We start from the raw sequence: 19,812 nt of genomic DNA on the forward strand, positions 1-19,812 counted from the left end.
TACATTTACGGAAAACAATTTTGCGACTTCTCCGTCATATTTTCCGGAGATGATTTTATAGATGTGTGTGCTAACGTTGTAAGCGACAGTTTTTGCAGACGTTCAGAATATGACAAATTAACCTGTTAGACAGTTTATGAAATAAAGACGGACCTGGTGATTTTATATTGTTTTTAGACGAGTCTTGACAAAGAATTCCAAGGCCAGGGACGTACATACAATATATATATACATGTATGTGGCACACAGAGGTGATTATTATTTATATACATATTTCGCCATGTCGATGTACATGCTGAATATCCTATTATAATGTGTACGTGTGTGAATGGGTTTAACCATTCACACGTTTCAGTACGATAAAGTAATGAGATCCTTGTAAAAGTAATTGATTATATATATTGTAATTGATAAATAAGGAAATACAGAATCTTCTATTTCCAATTCATCATTTGTTATTATATTATTCCCGGTTAAATGTACGTATCTTATAGTTAAGTGTTAATTGTCAGACTGCAGCCGTATCTGTAATGTGTGTATCGATAATGTAATGTGTGAGAGTAGTATGAGTCTTTGTTTTGTATTGTTGCAGGGTAAAAGATTTACTATAATAAATCACTGGTTCCAAGAAAAACTACATCGAGCTGGGTTATTATTTTCACCCATATTCCCCTCGGTTTCATGTATGTCCCTGTATTAACAGCCAAAATATATGTTTGAAAAGTTTGTCCGCATAAACGACCAGGCCCCCGTAGTTTAGTTTATGATAAACTCTTCCGGGGGACTGTCCCCGAGAGATATCGAATGGATTATGTGCCGGCAACTTTCATTGGTCGATTGTTAATAAGTGAGCCAATTAAATGACATTTTATATATTAGACAGGGGCTTTTAAAACAAGATGGCATACAAGGACAATATTACCCCCAGAGCATCAAAAACATTGTAAACTTGCAGGGTAAGCGTTGAAATGATAATTGTTGAGTCGAATAAGAAATGGTTGTTTGTTCAGTCGGTTTCGTTAGGCAATATTTTAGATACAAATATGTGTCCAGTGTCCAGTATGCGAACAAAACATGGGATTATTTCAATACAGACGATTTCTTTTCGTCTGCATATTGATATTATGATTTTACCTGTTCTGCTGTTCGGTGATCTGCACTCTTGGTTATATTAACATGTCTTTGAGTTTTGTTGAGAAAGTGTACATATGGTACTATACGATGCTGTGTTTATATATATCATTAAGCGATTCATGTTAAAAATATATTTTGCAATGTGAAAGTAAATTGCGAAATTGACAGTCGCACTGCACATATAAACTTAGATATTATGTCTCGACAACGAGGCCAATTGCTTTACTACGTTGGTCTATTTACTTGTATATGTATTATGGTGCATTTGAGCAGTTACATATACATACAATATGTATATCTGTCTTCTCAGAGACTTACATGTAATTATCAACCTCTGGTCTTCAGAATGACATGGATTGCCTTCATCAGGCCAGGGGGAAATCTAATCCAAAGGGTTCTGATGTTAATATCGCCTTTCAAGTTAGAAAATTTGGACTAGGAGAAGTCCTGATTGCACTATTATAGTGGTATTCCTCTATAATAGCTATATATAACTATAAAAACTGTAGCAAATTGAAGCATTTCCGCCAGGAAAGGTATAAGTGACGAAAAGCAAGAATTATGGTTGGTAGGTGCATTATCAATGTTCTTGATTGTTACAATATATACTAACAATAAATTTTAAATGTCACCTGTGCATCATAAAATCGCCCTTTTTCTATATATCTCTATACTAACAGAATGGAACAGAGGGAAGTAACTTTTAATAGATCAGAATGATGGTTATTATCTCCCGAGTCAGAAAACAATTAATAAAAAATGTTGTGTTACTTCACTTCCAGATGCAGCGGTTTTGTTTGGATTGGGAAAATTATGAGAAAGTATATACAGATTGTTGTGACATTCAGATGAATTGGATATTAAGAAATAAGTAAATGAAACAGAAATTGCAACATCCTATTACAAAAAAGATGATTTTACAGAAAAACGCACAGGTCACATGTTAATATTTAAACAGTTATCGTAGCAACCAATTGGAAGGACATGGATCATGCACCTTTTCTGGCGGAAATGCTTCAATTTGCTACTGTTTATATGCTGTAGCTATATATAGCTAAAATAGTGGGAAACCACTATAATAATATAATAGTGAAATCAGGACTTCTCCCCAAACTTTTTTGCTTATGCTACACAGCCTGCATGTGTAAAAGGTGTATATTGACCATGAATAGATCATGTTGCTATTAGATATTTAAGGCAAAAAAAAAAAATGCATTTCAGGTTTCCCTGCCTTCTTGATTGCCAAGAAGAAAACTGGAGAATCTAATAAAATTCGGGACCCACACGGGTCATTAATTTCAAACTGGAGAATTTGATTTTTGTATTGAATATTCGGGAGTCTTCAGTCCAATGCAGGAAACTTGAAAGGTATCATTGGTGCCTACCCTTGAATGTTTTTGCAATTATCAAGAAGCATCCAAAGTCAGAATTTATATACATGTACATCCCTTCTATAAGCTTAGTAAAAAAAACAAAATGAAGTCAAGAAAAAAATCCCCTAATATCAACATTTTTCTAGGATGACACCTGAAACTCAAGTAATTTTTTATTTGACCTAAATCTGTCATTTGGCTAATGACACGACAGGAGCATGCTTTTTGGCTCAGGTCGGAAATCTGCCAGTAGTCCGCTTTAATACTACCAGACAGTTTTATAGTCAAAGTCCTTCAGACTAGTGGATCAGTTGATTATCAAACTAAAGTCCTGAATTTATTTTTAGCTAGCTGGCATTCTACAGAAACATCTTGTTTTTCTCCCATTTTTCAATTGCATATAGAGTAGAGAACCTGCATACTTCTTTGACCCATTAATTAGTGTATGGAGATGTGAATTATTACATTGGAAACAGTAGTGTGTTTTAATTCTGTCATGGCATTCAGCAATTATTTGTTTTTCCCAGTACATGTGTTTCTTCCACACATCCAACAAACATCTGATTTGTATCCATGCAGTACCCATATACTGGACAAGAGTATGAGTTTTCAAAACTGAAAGAATTTTGACTATCAGTTAATTAATTGATGATTTGTGTAAAATATTTTAAAGGTGCCTAATTATATAACTTCATCATCAGCTGTTCAGAATCAGCAGGTGCACAGTTCAATATTGGATGCAGTGCGTCAATGCACACGTACATCGATATATTGGAAATGTAAAGTTGCTTTACAAGGAAGTAAAACAACACTTTTTTATTGTGTTTGTAGGCCCGGAATATATAGCTAATACACATATGATAATATGGACTTCAGTGTAATTCCAAACTATAAACATGGAATTAAATATTGCATTGATTTGTCTGAAATCTACGGTATGGGAAATTTATCCTCTACTAGTCCATATTTGATGAACATTTTTTTCTTATTTAGATAAAGTAAGCATCAGTTCAAGAAATCATCACATGGATATGATGGATGTGTTGACACTATGACTGAAGGTTACTCAACAAGGGAAGCACTGTCAGTTCTGTATGAGGAGCTTGCTGCAGAGGTGGACAAGTATGAGGATGAGACTAACCGCAAGAAGTGGAGGAGTTATTTGTCTCTGTTCCATCATGCCCACATCAAGTCTGCCTTCCACTGGACAAGCCTGGTGCTCCTTGTGGGCCTCTGCATTGCCCTCTTCATTGCATTCATTATTTCCAATGACAAGTATGTCTTCTGCCATGTGTATTGCTTGCTGTATTAATTCAAATTCTGTATTCAATCATGCTGCCTATGACAAAGTCCAAACTTGTTATAACATTATCAAACTAATTACTGGAACATTGATGTACAAGTCCCATGTGCACATGATTATAATCATCACATTACAAACAATAATTTGAAGAATAACAAATTATTATATAGTTACTTATTTGCGAGGTAACGGTTTATGGTTAAGTGCATTCACTTATCAGGCATTAACTATAGAACAAATTCCTGTCACTTAATTGTACACTATGAATTTAAGTCAGTAACAGTTCCGTGCCGTCACAAGGATCAAGACAAAACATGAACATACCGCTGCCTCCCAGAATACACACACTCAACACATGCATGTATCTCACTATCGCTCACACAGGGGAGGCAGTCCGTAATGACCATAGCTGTTGATGAGATGTTTAACAATATAAAACAAAACCAAAATAAATTGTATAATAAATATAAAGGTAATTATAAATCTTTTAGTTAATAAGATTAACTACATGAGACACAATATTTGTACCTGTTAGATGTTAGCTGCACCTTGCATGGGCTGATATATAATCTCTACGATGTATCAGAGTAACCTCCCTTTCTATTACATGTATCTCAAAATAATCTACAACTTAATTACATGTTGAATGAAACATGTTGGACTGTACATGTATTACCTGACTCATATATAGGTCCTCCAGCTATAGATTGATATATCCTTCTACAATGTACAAAACCTATGTCACTATATAGGTATACATTAAAAAAAAAGTACAAGAGATCTATAGATTTCTGCAGTCTCTTAAAGACAAATAGTGTTAAAGTGTCATTGATGTTTGAGGGGAAATATTTGGTCAGAATTTAAGACCAGATAACCTTAAATGAATTCAGCCAAATGATATATAATTAAGGAATGATATGTTTCAGTCAACCAATTAGCTGAATTATTGATGTTGAAAAAAACACCATTTGGCCTTTTTTCAGAGTGTCATTTAGAATACAGTTATACCTTTACAGAAAGTATCAGTCTCATAATTAAATATGTTAACAGTGATGAAGATGTAAGTGGACATGGATGGTGGATGGCTGAAGTAGTAGTCATCCTGCTGACGGTGGGCACAAACATCTGTTTCAACATCTGGAATGGCAAACAGGCACATGAGGAACTCATTTATGTCACCCGGCTGTCCCTCAGAAAACTAGAAGGTATATGTCCACCTAGACTAGTGCTTATATGGTTTTAAGATCGATGTTGTTGTATTTTAGCATAATTGATCATATGTCTTTGAGACAGCAGCTATGGTACGTGGTTGTATATAAATGGGAAATGATTGATTAATCATCCATTTTTGTAAACAAAACACATTTTGATATATCCTCAGCAATTTGTGTGATGTTTTATGTACTGTTGTCCCCTAATCCAACTTTACACTGGTCGAGGTCAGTATCTGCCTTTTCAGATTTACCAGAGACATATATATCTTTTGCGTTATTGTTTTTACACTCAGTTCATACTTTTTCATCATGGATATCTGTATAGTATAGGTAAACTTGTTGACACTCTGACTTACTGGCTGACGCCTTTGGTATCTAATGTTTTCTCTGATTTTGTTCTTAGATTTTAGCACTACTTGGTACTTGTCAGATCTATGCAATATACTGTTCATATGTTACATTTACACATACATGATTACCTAAAATAATTGTTGTTTAGAAATAACAAGTACATAATATATACTATATTACTTTTACAACTAAGTTTTAGCTATTTCACCTTTTTAGGCTATGTAATTGCAATATTGTCACTTTTATTTGTGCAACCTTCACAAGAAGCTTACCGATATTTGCAGCCAAAGGCACGGTCTACACCATGGTGATTTCAAATGGGGAAATAGAAACAATGTTGGATTAGCTGAAAAACATTTATAGGAAGTCCTAAGTTAATGAAGTGGACTAAGACTCAAGTGCAACTTAATTTCAAATGTTAATGAAATAAATACTTCTTATGTAAATCAGACAAAATTTGAATATATGGTGAAATACAGTAAAACCCTATATGCTTATAATCACTCAAACCCACATTCCTCGAATACCCTGTATTTGTGGAACTGTTCGCTTTGTCCCAACCAAGTCCTTATACCTTCTTTGTAAATTAACCTCACATAACTCAAACTGGTATTCATTGAATACCTTATATTCCTCAAATTTATATTTGTCCCCTTCCCTTTATATTCATGGCATTAATCTTTTCTGTTCGTTGAACAGGTGATCACTTGTCAATTGTTTACTTGTGTCATGCACGGCTGTGTCAGACCTCAGGGTACCTCTATGTAGATCATCCTCATGTGTACAGGAGATAATTAACAGTGGATTCATTACACACCTACACTACCATATACTTCATTATAGGCCTAGTTATTATTATATGGATATATTTCTAATAAGCCTGTATCAGAACACAAACAAAAGTTTCATAGGCATCGTCGTCTGCACAATGGTTTCCGTGTGATTACTTGCATGAGTTCCCTTGGGCCAATCAAACTCAGACTTCATACAGTGCTTCCTTACCAAAAGTGCTTGCTTGGGATTACTTTTCATGTTCAAAGGTCAAGGTCACTGTTACTATTAATAGAAAATTGGTTTCCATGCAATAATTTGAGTTCTCTTGGGCCAATCAAACTAAAACTTTGTATAGTGCTTCCTTATCAAAACTTGTTGATTGGGATTGCTTTTCAGGTTTGAAGGTCAAAGGTCACTGTTACTATAAATAGAAAATTTGTTTCCATGTGATAACTTGAGTTTTCCTTAGCCAATCAGGCTCAAATTTCATACAGTGCTTCCCTACCAAAAGTGCTTGCTTAGATTGCTTTTCAGGTTCAAAGGTCAAAGGTCATTGTTACTATAAATAGAAAATGGGTTTGCTTGCTATAACATGCTAATCAAGCGCAAAGTTGATGCATTGCTTTCTTACAGTAAGTGCTTGCTTGTTTAAAATTCATCTCCTAGCTTGCTGCTTCCGTGAAATTCTTGTTTATAATATGTGAAAACATTCATACATATTTTTGTGAGTCTGTCAGTTCCATCTGACCATAGACGTGCTAATGTGGCTGATATTGTGTAGCCCTTTACCATATTTCAGTTATATTCTTTTCTTTTAACTGGATGATTAAATCATTTGGCTTATATATATATATATATTTTTTAAATACTTATATTATATAAGTAATCAAATATTGTTAATTAAATCAAATGTTGTTAAATCTTGATATGTCTTCTTTTGTGTAATACAATAATTTAAAAAGTGTAACAAATCACAGCGATGTTCAAGTAGACATTCAGTGAGTATAGAGTAACACACATGATCAATACCTGTAATGGTCCAGGACTCTGATGACTCCAATACCCCGTATTCCTCAAACTAGGAACATGGTCCCTAGCAAGTTTGAGTTAGCATTGTTTACTGTAGTTCATATTTAGTGATATAAATTACATATGCTTTACATACGTACATATTTATTTTTTATGTATGTGTGATTATATTTGTCATACAAAACACAGAAAATTCATATGTAATATGCAAATTAAGATTTCTATACTGTCTAAATTGTTTTATGACTGAAAAGTACAGTGTACTGGTGTGTCTCCAGTACCCCTGGAATTGATAAATTGTCATTCATTATTGATTGTTTGACTGAGTGTTCAGGACCATCCCTTATCTATCACTTTATAGCTGATGATGTCTACAGGCTTCTGTAGAAATTCACTCAATACCATTATAATCTGGTTTTCTCCAGTATTTTATGGTCTATAGGTATGTAACTATTGTAGTGTGTCTAATTACTTTTTGTAGCTGATCAATGATCATAAACCTTTTGTATCCATTTGTGACATTTTTTATTTCAGCAGAGAGAATTTTAGCTTCACCTGATTTTTGGTTTTCATTAGTCATTTTAACAAAAAGAAAAAGTATTCACTGTCCACTATAACAGGCAGATTGATGCATTTCATATTTTAGGCTTAGGAAATTGAAATTTGTCAATAATGCATTGTAGTTGAAATAAATAACTGAATTTAACTGAAAATAACTTAAAGATGTATGGCGTTATAAAGTAATATGATAATATGTGTTCAATGTGCTAATTTAGAAATGTAATATTTACAGAAAATTTAATGTTGGAAGTGTCTCATTGTATCACCTGAAGTCTTCAGACATTATTGTAGTAATCAATAACTATAATTCGTTTGAAGATTAGAAATGTACCAGAGTTGTACATTCATCACACCAATATGCATGCATTAGGACATCAGTATTAAAAATTCATCATAATGAGGCAAAATGTCTTCAGCGTATCTGAACTCCTCATAGCCTCAGGCAGCAAGATGCTGCTAATTCGTTCACTGAAAAAGAAAATCATTCACATAAAGTCATCATTATTTATAGTTAAAGGAAACTTGAGGAACTCACATACTTTAAACCAAATAGTATATGTAAGCTTCATTAGATAATTCGCAGTAACTGAAGTCTTTTATGCTGTGTGATGTGAATTCACATTTAGAAAACTAATCTGGAACAACATTTTCTAAATATCATTGGTTGCAATTGGTATTCACTCAGTAGGTTAACATGCAATTCTGCCATTATCTGATTCACCATTAGATTTTATTGGAAATTGTGTTGAACATCTAAGAAAAGTTAGCTTACAAAAGAGTGAGAAGACAAAGATAATGGTATGATGACAGGCAAATTAAACCATTAACTTTATTTGTCAGCTAGTTAGAATATCAATTTGTCAATTTGAAAAATATCTAATATGTGTGTGGTCCATTGGGAGTTATCAAGAGTCATTGATATTATTCCCTGATACAGTTCATTAAAAAGTAAATATTTAAACTTTAATTACTTTAGCCGAGTTGTATGTAGCTAGCTAATACATGCCATATCATAGCTTGTATAAAAACATTGTTCAATTTCAGGGTAATGGGAGTATTCCCTCCATTCTTACTTTAAGTCATCAATCAGTCAGCTCTTTGGTATTCTGATTTTTTACCTGCCTTAAATGGTTTTGTTTAACTCTTATAACAAATAATGTCATATAACACTATAAACTTAAGCAAAATGATTAGATACACTGGCTAGTAAACAGGAAATAGTCTCCAGAATCAGATTTTATGTGAATTCATACATAGTCTCCAGAATCAGATTTTATGTGAATTCATACATAGTCTCCAGAATCAGATTTTATGTGAATTCATACATAGTCTCCAGAATCAGATTTTATGTGAATTCATACATAGTCTCCAGAATCAGATTTTATGTGAATTCATACATAGTCTCCAGAATCAGATTTTATGTGAATTCATACATAGTCTCCAGAATCAGATTTTATGTGAATTCATACATAGTCTCCAGAATCAGATTTTAAATTAATTCACACATCAAATTAAATCAGCTGGTAAATGATAAAATCTGCAACTAAGGTACAAATCATTAAGTTTGTGTGTGAGGGAACATTCACTTCTGTGAGTCACTGGCTGGTATATATATATACCAGTCCTAAAGTTAGGTTATTATTTCCAAAGTGAATAAAGGAAATCGTTGCTGTATCTTAATTTGTCAAATACATATGAAGTATCATTAGATAATTGGATTAGAAAAAGAAAAACAGAAAAAGGTGAGAAAGTTGAGAAGGCATCATACTTGGTCATTGGGATATAGAGGGGGTGCCCAATGTTGGGTGTCATTAGGAGGTAGAGGATATGGAGTGCCAGGTGGTAACATTTAAAGAATATATTTCGTATTATAAAAAATAACCCATTACAGAATTATTTGTCACAGAGAAATTAAAAATAAAACAGGCTTACTGTTTCTTTATTCACATACATGTACGTGTTTATGTGTAAAGTCTGGGTAGGTCTATGCACTAAAAAATGTAGATAGACTTATTCTCTAATAAAACCCAATGCTCCACGCTCTCCATCATGAATTTTGATACATTTACAGAGTGTATCGACAACAACACCTGGAACAGCAGTAATTACCCAACCCTGCATGCCCCCATTTCTCCCTGTGTCTCCCTCCAGTGGACTCTCCGTGACAAAGAGGTTATCAATCTACCCACCACCCTGCTGGTCCAGGGCGACATCATACTCCTCAGGCCAGGCCAGGAGGCTCCAGCAGAATGTCGCGAGGTTGAGGTCAGTAAAGCAAGGTCAAGGTCAGTTTTCAAACTCATCTGATTAATCTTATGAAGGATAACAAAATGAACCACTTTCATGACATATATCTGTTATTATCAAAGACACTCCTAAATGTCAGATTAATTTTTTCCCCTATATATACATTATTACCAAAGAAAAATGAAAAAAAAAACTTTGTAAAATTTTATTGGGCTATAATTTTAAGACTAATCGGACAACAAAATAGCCGACAGGTGGCCATTTTGAATTTTTCAGGTTTGAAGTTTGTTACTGCTATTTTTTCAGAAAATAATTTGTGAAGCTTTTTCGGATTTTATTTGTATGTTCCCCATGGTGCCTACCGTTTATTTTAGACTTTAACCCCACTTATTGCAATTTTTAGCCCTCTGTCATCAGATGGTGGGCTATTCAAATCACCCTACATCCGGGGTTGGTCATCCATCGACCGTCCATCCATAAACAGTCTTTAAAAAGCACTGGATGAATATTCATCAAACTTCACATGTAGGTTCCTTTTGGTTCCTAATGTTATACTCATTCAATTTTGAGTCTATTCAGGAGAACAAAATGGCAGACAGGTAGCCATCTTGGATTTTGACAAAGTTTGTTATTGATATTTCTTGAAAAATATTGGAGGTTTATTCCTCAAACTTTGCATGTAGGTTTTCCTTGATCCCTAGTTGTGCCAATTGAATTTTGAGTGTGATCGGAAGAGCAAAATGGCAGACAGGTGGCCATCTTGGATTTTGACAGTCGAAGATTGCTATCGCCTTTTCTTGAAAAGTAGTGGTGGGATATTCTTCAAACTTCACGTGTAGGTTCCCCTTGGTAGTTATGTCAATTGAATTTTGAGCGGGGAAATAAAATGGCCGAAAGGCTGCCATCTTTGATTTTGACAGTTGATGTTTGTTATTGATTCCTTTCAGAAAGTTCTTCTTAGATCTTTCTTAAGACTACTTGTAGGTCCCATGTGTTGTCAAATGATTTAGAGATTTGGAGGAAAAAGGGGAACAAAAGGAAAAGTAGAGAAAAGATGAGGCTTTCATAGGTGCCAAGATCTCTCTGGATCTCTTGTTCTGTATAAAACGTCTTTTATTTGTATGTAAATTGAACCAGTATTATGTGAAAAAATCAGCTCCCTTGATTTCTTTATTCAGACAGATTTCACTGTAAATTATATATATATATGTGTGACTTGGTTGTAATTCATTGAAATGTAATGTTATGTGGTTTAATCTATAAAGGAGTCCAATGAGGGACAAGACACCATTCTGAAGAAGGGAGATGTGTACTCGCCCCGAGGAGAGGAATTCACAGAAGAGATAAAGGGTGCTCATGGCAAATCCCCCCTTACTTCAAAACAATTCATATTATTGGAGACTCCTTTCATCAAACACATCAGGTAAGTGTCACAATTTATTTTCCTGTAGACACTTCAGGTCTATACAATTCATATTCTGTAGACCTTCAGGTCTACACAATTCATATTCTGTAGACATCTCAGGTCTACACAACTCATACTTCTGCAGAGCTCTCAGGTCTACATAATTCATACTCCTGAAGGCATTTTACATACATATAAACAACTCATACTTCTGTGAACACCTCACATCTAAACAACTCATACTCCTGTAAACACCTCACATCCAAAAAATAATTCATACACATGTAGACACCTCACTTTTACATAATTTTTTTATTCCTGTAGGCCCCTCAGGACAAAAAAATTACCTCAGGTCTAGACAATTCATACTCCTGTATAGCCCTCAGGTCTACACAATTCATACTCCTGTATAGCCCTCATGTCTACACAATTCATACTCCTGTAGAGCCCTCAGGTCTACACAATTCATACTCCTGTATAGCCCTCAGGTCTACATAATTCACACTCCTGTAGAGCCCTCAGGTCTACACAATTCATACTCCTGTAGAGCCCTCAGGTCTACACAATTCATACTCCTGTATAGCCCTCAGGTCTACACAATTCATACTCCTGTAGAGCCCCGAGGTCTACACAATTCATACCCCTGTAGAGCCCCGAGGTCTACACAATTCATACTCCTGTAGAGCCCTCAGGTCTACACAATTCATACTCCTGTATAGCCCTCAGGTCTACACAATTCATACTCCTGTAGAGCCCTTAGGTCTACACAGTTCATACTCCTGTAGAGCCCTCATGTCTACATAATTCATACTCCTGTAGAGCCCTCAGGTCTACACAGTTCATACTCATGTAGAGACCTCAGGTCTACACAATTCATACTTATGTAGAGACCTCAGGTCTACATAATTCATACTCCTGTAGAGCCCTCAGGTCTACACAATTCATACTCCTGTAGAGCCCCCAGGTCTACACAGTTCATACTCCTGTAGAGCCCTCATGTCTACATAACTCATACTCCTGTAGAGCCCTCATGTCTACATAATTCATACTCCTGTAGAGCCCTCAGGTCTACACAATTAATACTCCTGTAGAGCCCTCAGGTCTACACAATTCACACTCCTGTAGAGCCATCAGGTCTACACAATTCATACTCCTTTAGAGCCCTCAGGTCTACACAATTCACACTCCTGTAGAGCCCCCAGGTCTACACAATTCATACTCATGTAGAGCCCTCATGTCTACATAACTCATACTCCTGAAGGCATTTTATATCTAAACAAGTCAATTGATAGAATGAACATTTTGCCTGTCATTTGTTATTAAAAATTATCTAGAGCAAAATATCAGATTTGAACAGATACATTGGTTTTGTAGGCTTATTTTGGAGGACAGTGTAAAGAGACCAGTCAGCAACACAGAAAAGGTTCGCTATATCATCTGCTCAAAGTGGCTTGAGCACAGAATTCTGCCTGTTGTCTTGGTGAGTAGTCAGTAAAAGGGAGGTTCACTATCTACCAGTAGGGGATCAAACACAGAAATCTGTCTGTTGTGTGGGTGAGTAGTCAATAACAGGGAGGTTCACTATCTACCAGTAGGGACTCAAACACAGAATTCTGTCTGTTGTGTGGGCGAGTAGTCAATAACAGTGAGGTTCACTATCTACCAGTAGGGGATCAAACACAGAATTCTGTCTGTTGTGTGGGTGAGTAGTCAGTAACAGGGAGGTTCACTATCTACCGTTAGGGACTCAAACACAGAAATCTGTCTGTTGTGTGGGTGAGTAGTCAGTAACAGGGAGGTTCACTATCTACCAGTAGGGGATCAAACACAGAAATCTGTCTGTTGTGTGGGTGAATAGTCAATAACAGGGAGGTTCACTATCTACCAGTAGGGGATCAAACACAGAAATCTGTCTGTTGTGTGGGTGAGTAGTCAATAACAGGGAGGTTCACTATCTACCAGTAGGGGATCAAACACAGAAATCTGTCTGTTGTGTGGGTGAGTAGTCAATAACAGGGTTCACTATCTACCAGTAGGGACTCAAACACAGAAATCTGTCTGTTGTGTAGGTGAGTAGTCGGTAACAGGGAGGTTCACTATCTACCAGTGGGGGATCAAACACAGAAATCTGTCTGTTGTGTGGGTGAGTAGTCAGTAACAGGGAGGTTCACTATCTACCAGTGGGGGATCAAACACAGAAATCTGTCTGTTGTGTGGGTGAGTAGTCAGTAACAGGGAGGTTCACTATCTACCAGTGGGGGATCAAACACAGAATTCTGCCCTTTGTGTTAGGGAGTATAAGCCTGTATCAGAGGAGGTGAGGTATGTTTAGTCGTCTATTAACAATCCTTGATATATTACATCTTGTGATAAAATGCAAATTAGCGTCGTCTCAAAGTTGTTATTTTGTTTCCAGATTTTGGTGTTGATCACCAATGTTTTGCGCTTGGTATATCTGAAAGGCCACTCTGGACACTGGGCAGAAATGATCCTCGTCTTACCTGTAAGTTTTACCTATTGTGGCACAAATTACCTTCATCATCATTTGTTTCATCTTGATGAGCACAAACAATCATCTAGGAGAATTCAAATCACCTAATCAACTGGAATACAAATATTCCTCTGTTGAGTGTAATTGTAAAGACATAATTGTGTATTTAGTTTCGTGAAAGTGTATAGAAGGACTGTTCATTGATATGTTGTATTACTATTACACATCTTCTGTTTATCCTGACTAGAGTCACACACTGCTCCCGTTACTTCCGCTGCTGTTCCCTCTTGCCTGGCGTCTCCTCAACTTCTATGGCCAGGCTCGAGTCTTCACTGTATTCAGTGTGGCCAAGAGTACAAAGGTATGCATGTATCAAGTATGGTCAGTCAGTATTTTATCACTGATTCACTATACTGTTTGTTCTCATTTTCAACTTTACATATTTTGTTTTCTTTTTCTTTGAAACACACTAATAGCAAGAGGGTATTTTTTGGTTAACACTTTTGACACACAAAAAGTTTAACATCTTTTGGTTTGATCCTCGACATAATGATGATATTATGAAATATTTTCTACGGATCAGTAATTATGTATGTGAATAGATTTTGGCATATCACAACAACTGCATGTTACGCATGATGTTTTTCTTAACTACACTTTCTTATATGTACCTTCATCTGAACAATGAGCAGTGAATAGCATGATTCATAACTTGTCAATTAACCATTATAACACCCCATCAAGATTGTAAAATATTTCCTAACAATTTTCTCCTGATTTTCGTTCACAGTCTTGCATATAAAGATATGATATATACAAAGTTACTAGTGACAGCAACACCTTTACTAAAACTAGCATTGAACAGTTTCACGAAGTTACAGAGTTATGTCCCTTTGACCTATAAAACCTGTCAGCTGTGCTGTATTGATGTATAATCAAAGAAATTTTAATGTATGTTACAAAGATGGTAATCGGTAACAAGATGTTTTTAGGTATATTACAAGGATTTTTATATTTAATTATCATGATTATTTAAATGTATTAGAGGACTGTAAATATGTATATAATTCAATTATTTTGATTTACAAGGATTTTAATACAGATAGAATTATCTAAATGTTAATGACAGTGATATTAAAGCTGAGAGTGCATGTTGAAAAGCTTCCAATTATATTTAGAAAAACAAATTAAAAATTAAAATTTCAGAAATCATTTCTGAGATACCCCTTATGATGACAGTATGTTCCAGTCATAGTATGTACTATCTAAGGAAGTGCCAACAGTTTCGTTTGTTCTCTGCCTGGAAATGTGCACACCCAGGATCCAAACCTATATATAGAGGCCCATGAGTAGTCAAACCAGTATTATTACTCTTTCAATATATATACAAAATGACACATATCACACTACATCTATTCTTGATCCATCTACCACCAAACACATACGTTCTTTTTACAATATACTTGTGTGAAAATAAAACAATGAGATAATGGTTTATATTTGTTTTTGTCTTCACAAATTATGTGCTGACTGAACATGACACACTTTCATAACATTCTACCCTACATCTGCAATATTCATTGAAAAGATCCTTTAAAAATCCCTCTTTCATAGTGTTGGTATCCAGGGTTAATCCCATCCCCAGTTTTTGCCCATTTTCAGTGCACTGGCCCCCCTGAGCTTATACCCTGTAAAATATGGTATCAATAGCAGAATATTGACATGGAACTTGAACAGGTAATTATCACAAAATGATTGTAATTGATGAAAAATATTTACAATCCTAATTACATTCAACTATGAAATGACCCCCTGTGAATTGGAAAAAAAAATGGAGATTATAGCAAACACGACCAAGGCTCTAACCTTGAGTGTCCCCATAAGTAATGCAAAAATGTGTAAAAATATTGATGTTTCCAGGTATATCGATAAAAAAACAAATACATGTACCTATCAAATATCACAAAATTACCGTCACATAGCCTGGTGGTCACTTTGCACATGATTTACCAGGTAAGTGTAAACACAATGCAGATCACAACAAACACTAGTGTGTTATACCACAATAAATATGAGATAAAAATAGAAATATCAAGAACAAGTAATCAAGAGCACATAACATGATATATTATATGCTCTTACATGTACATATTTTGTCTTGTTTTTTTTATTCTTATCTTGTACAGTATAACTCCTTTATAACGCCACCCGTTATAGCGCTAAACTCACTTATCGCCACACATTTAGAAAAAACAGATTTCTCTCCATGTTAATGCACCCGTTTTAGCGCCAAACGCGCTTATCGCCATCCGCCACACATTTTTCAAAATAAATGTTCAATTTCCCCTTACCGCACCCCCGATAGGTCCGCCAGGTAATTTCACTCGGCTAAAAATAGAATTGTGTTTGCAGCCGATCAGCAGTTAAAATCCTGTGTTATAATGTTAAATTTTTAGAATACCAAACGAGTACTGTATCAAGTGACATAGACAAATGTGTATCTATCCAAAACAAAATAAATAATATTTTACAGTGTTCTGCAAAACAGAAAACAATGTACGACTTTTTGAACATGTAAAAAATTTACAGTGACATGATCGTTGTTATTGTCGACGTCGGATTCCTAGCCGTGAATAATTTTGACTGATTTTACTGATGTGTTTGATGAAATCAATCTATTTCTACATATATTTAAAATGTCAAATTGTATGATAATAAAAACATATTTTGTATATATTTTGCGAATTTTTAACATCATTTCTATAATATAAAAGGTACACGTTGATCCAACACTGCCTTCTTAAAACATGTCGGGCCTATCTCATTATTGGATCAAATTCGTTATTTCGCCAAACTCGATATAACGCCAAAATCTCCCAGAACAAAAGGTGGCATTATAACGGGGGTTTACTGTATATATAGTGAGTATACAAACAACTCGAGGGAATGCAAAGTCATACAATAATGATGGGCACCTGTGGTCACACCATATTTTTCAAGCACTTCATTGACGACGTGAAGCCACAATATGGACATATGTGGAAAAATGGATAACTATTTTGAATCCATACATTATTTGCCATTTATCATCTGTGTGTGAGTTTTATTTTGAGAGGAATTTGGATGGTACCGACCATTTTCACTACTCTAGTATGACTTGGGTAAGTGCATTAGTATTCATGTGATCAGTCAGACCATACCATGTAGAATGCTCATTGCAGGTGTGTTAGCATGGGTGGTCAGTGTTGGAGTGCATGTAAGTGTGACAATTCCACAGGTTTTCATAGGGATGATTTGTGTATTTGTCTCCATGCAGAGCACTAACTGAAATGTCTGCACTTCCTTAGATATGAACATACTGTCATCATAATTATGGGGGTTCTGTGCGATAACTCCAGTTCCCTTGGGTCGATCAAACTCAAAGCTTCATGCAGATCTTCCTTACCAAAAATGCTCACTTGAGATTGCTTTTCAGGTCCAAAGGTTAAAGGTCAAGGTCACTGTTACCAAACATAGAAAATTTGTTTCCTTGTGATAACGCAAGTTCCTTTCGGCCCATCAAACACAATTTCCCTGCAGTTTTTCCTTACCACAACTGCCTGCATGGGATTGTGTTTTTTTACAGGTCCAAAGGTTATAGTCACTGTTACTTTAAATAGAAAATCTGTTTCCATGCAATAACTCTAGCCGATCAAGCTGAAACTTCTTGAGGTGCGCATTTAGCGAAAGTCCTGCTCTGAATTGCTGAATTTTAAGCATATTTTAGTAATGCTGGTCTTGCTTACTTTTAGCATTATTTCTTGAAGTGAAAAATATATCTGTTTCTTTGTAATCACCCAACTTGCTGTGCAGGCAACATGTCCACTTCTTGTTTGTATCTTAAGGTTATCTGTGAGGACAATTTAGCACCAACAGTACAATTCTTATTTTCTGTACATTTAGGTTACCTGTGAGGACAGTTTCAGCACCAACAGTACAATATCAGTGGACGAGGCAAGAGTAGATATGGACTGGACATTGGTCAGAGACTGGTTTTGGCTTGTGTTGTCAGGTCGAGCCCCTGCCCCCACACGACGTGTCAACATCTCGCACATTCTCGGTTCTGTCACAGTATGTACATCTATAATACCATACCTGTCACAGTATGTACATCTATAACACCATACCTCTCAAAGTATGTACATCTATAACACCATACCTGTCACAGTATGTACATCTATAATACCATACCTGTCACAGTATGTACATCTATAACACCATATATACCTGTCACAGTATGTACATCTATAACACCATACCTGTCACAGAATGTACATCTATAACACCATACCTGTCACAGTATGTACATCTATAACACCATACCTGTCACAGTATGTACATCTATAACACCATATATACCTGTCACAGTATGTACATCTATAACACCATACCTGTCACAGAATGTACATCTATAACACCATACCTGTCACAGTATGTACATCTATAACACCATACCTGTCACAGTATGTACATCTATAATACCATACCTGTCACAGTATGTACATCTATAACACCATACCTGTCACAGTATGTACATCTATAATACCATACCTACTGTTGTTGTGTTGGTGATACTTGTCACAGTATGTACATCTTTAACACCATACCTACATTTGGAAGACTGGAAATTGGTTAAAGAAAACATGAAAGAAAGAATAACTTACAAATATATGATGAAGTATTGCCTAACCACACCTCCCCCCATTGTTTACCTTAGTTAGATAAAGTTTTCTCTAACCCCTCCCCCCATTGTTTACCTTGGTTAGATAAAGTATTGTCTAACCACCCTAACCATTGTCTAACCATCCAATTTATAAGATTGAATGTGTCCATCCAATTTATAAGATTAAATGTGTCCATCCTATTTATAAGATTGAATGTGTCCATCCTATTTATAAGATTGAATTTGTCCATCCTATTTATAAGATTAAATGTGTCCATCCTATTTATAAGATTAAATGTGTCCATCCTATTTATAAGATTTAATTTGTCCATCCTATTTATAAGATTAAATGTGTCCATCCTATTTATAAGATTGAATGTGTCCATCCAATTTATAAGATTAAATGTGTCCATCCAAATTATAAGATTAAATGTGTCCATCCTATTTATAAGATTGAATGTGTCCATCCTATTTATAAGATTGAATTTGTCCATCTTATTCATAAGATTAAATGTGTCCATCCTATTTATAAGACTGAATGTGTCCATCCTATTTATAAGATTGAATGTGTCCATTCTATTTTTCAGTCCCTATGCTGTGTTGACAAGAAGGGTCTATTGTCTTGGCCCAATCCCAGTGCCGAGAAAGTATTTTTTCTGTCTTCACATGACAAAGTCAACCCAACTATTGACATTTCATCCAAAGACAATGACAAGAAAAAGGAAGGACATGACACCAAGCCTGCTCTTGTCAAAGGTAGACAACTCTTATCAGATTAGACAAAAACAAGATTTACATATGTAAAATTTAAATCCCAGTGTGAAAAGCTTGTACAGAAATGGAAACCACTCATGCTACACTTACTTTGTTAGGGTATGCAGACTTTTTATCTATGCGATGACACATGTTCTATTGAAACATCAAAATGCAGTGATAGTGCTCCTTAATATTACACCTGTTGTATGCTATAGATAGATTAGCTAAGTAAGACTATGGTGTTAATTTTCCGGCAATGGCAGCATCATCAACATTTCACTTTAAAGTTTGCATTTAGATCTGTTGCATGAAAAGTATAACTCCAAAGGAGGGGTGCCAATTCGGGCCTATCAGTGATAAGGCTAATATTTTGCAGGAAGATACTTTTAAGATCAGTTGCAAATTGTATTATGTTCAAAGCATCCAATTTTGTGTGAGCTCAGTTAGGTTAGGTTTTAAGAATTCAGTTGAA

At 35.3% G+C, this 19,812-nt stretch overlaps 1 protein-coding gene across 1 annotated transcript in view; it reads left to right on the top strand.

Moving 5' to 3' along the window:
- The first annotated feature begins 886 nt into the window (after positions 1-886).
- The window catches only part of LOC117324931 (transmembrane protein 94-like), a 64,639-nt gene continuing 45,713 nt past the window's right edge, over positions 887-19,812 (top strand). The window contains exons 1-10 of the mRNA XM_033880776.1: positions 887-956; positions 3,501-3,782; positions 4,861-5,015; positions 9,811-10,004; positions 11,252-11,409; positions 12,766-12,871; positions 13,808-13,894; positions 14,130-14,243; positions 17,825-17,992; positions 19,172-19,340. Coding sequence (XP_033736667.1) covers positions 3,559-3,782; positions 4,861-5,015; positions 9,811-10,004; positions 11,252-11,409; positions 12,766-12,871; positions 13,808-13,894; positions 14,130-14,243; positions 17,825-17,992; positions 19,172-19,340 — 1,375 coding nt within the window. The 5' untranslated portion in view covers positions 887-956; positions 3,501-3,558. The remainder of the gene's footprint in view (positions 957-3,500; positions 3,783-4,860; positions 5,016-9,810; positions 10,005-11,251; positions 11,410-12,765; positions 12,872-13,807; positions 13,895-14,129; positions 14,244-17,824; positions 17,993-19,171; positions 19,341-19,812) is intronic.

This window comes from Pecten maximus, chromosome 1, assembly GCF_902652985.1.
Source record: "Pecten maximus chromosome 1, xPecMax1.1, whole genome shotgun sequence".
Lineage (NCBI taxonomy): Eukaryota > Metazoa > Mollusca > Bivalvia > Pectinida > Pectinidae > Pecten > Pecten maximus.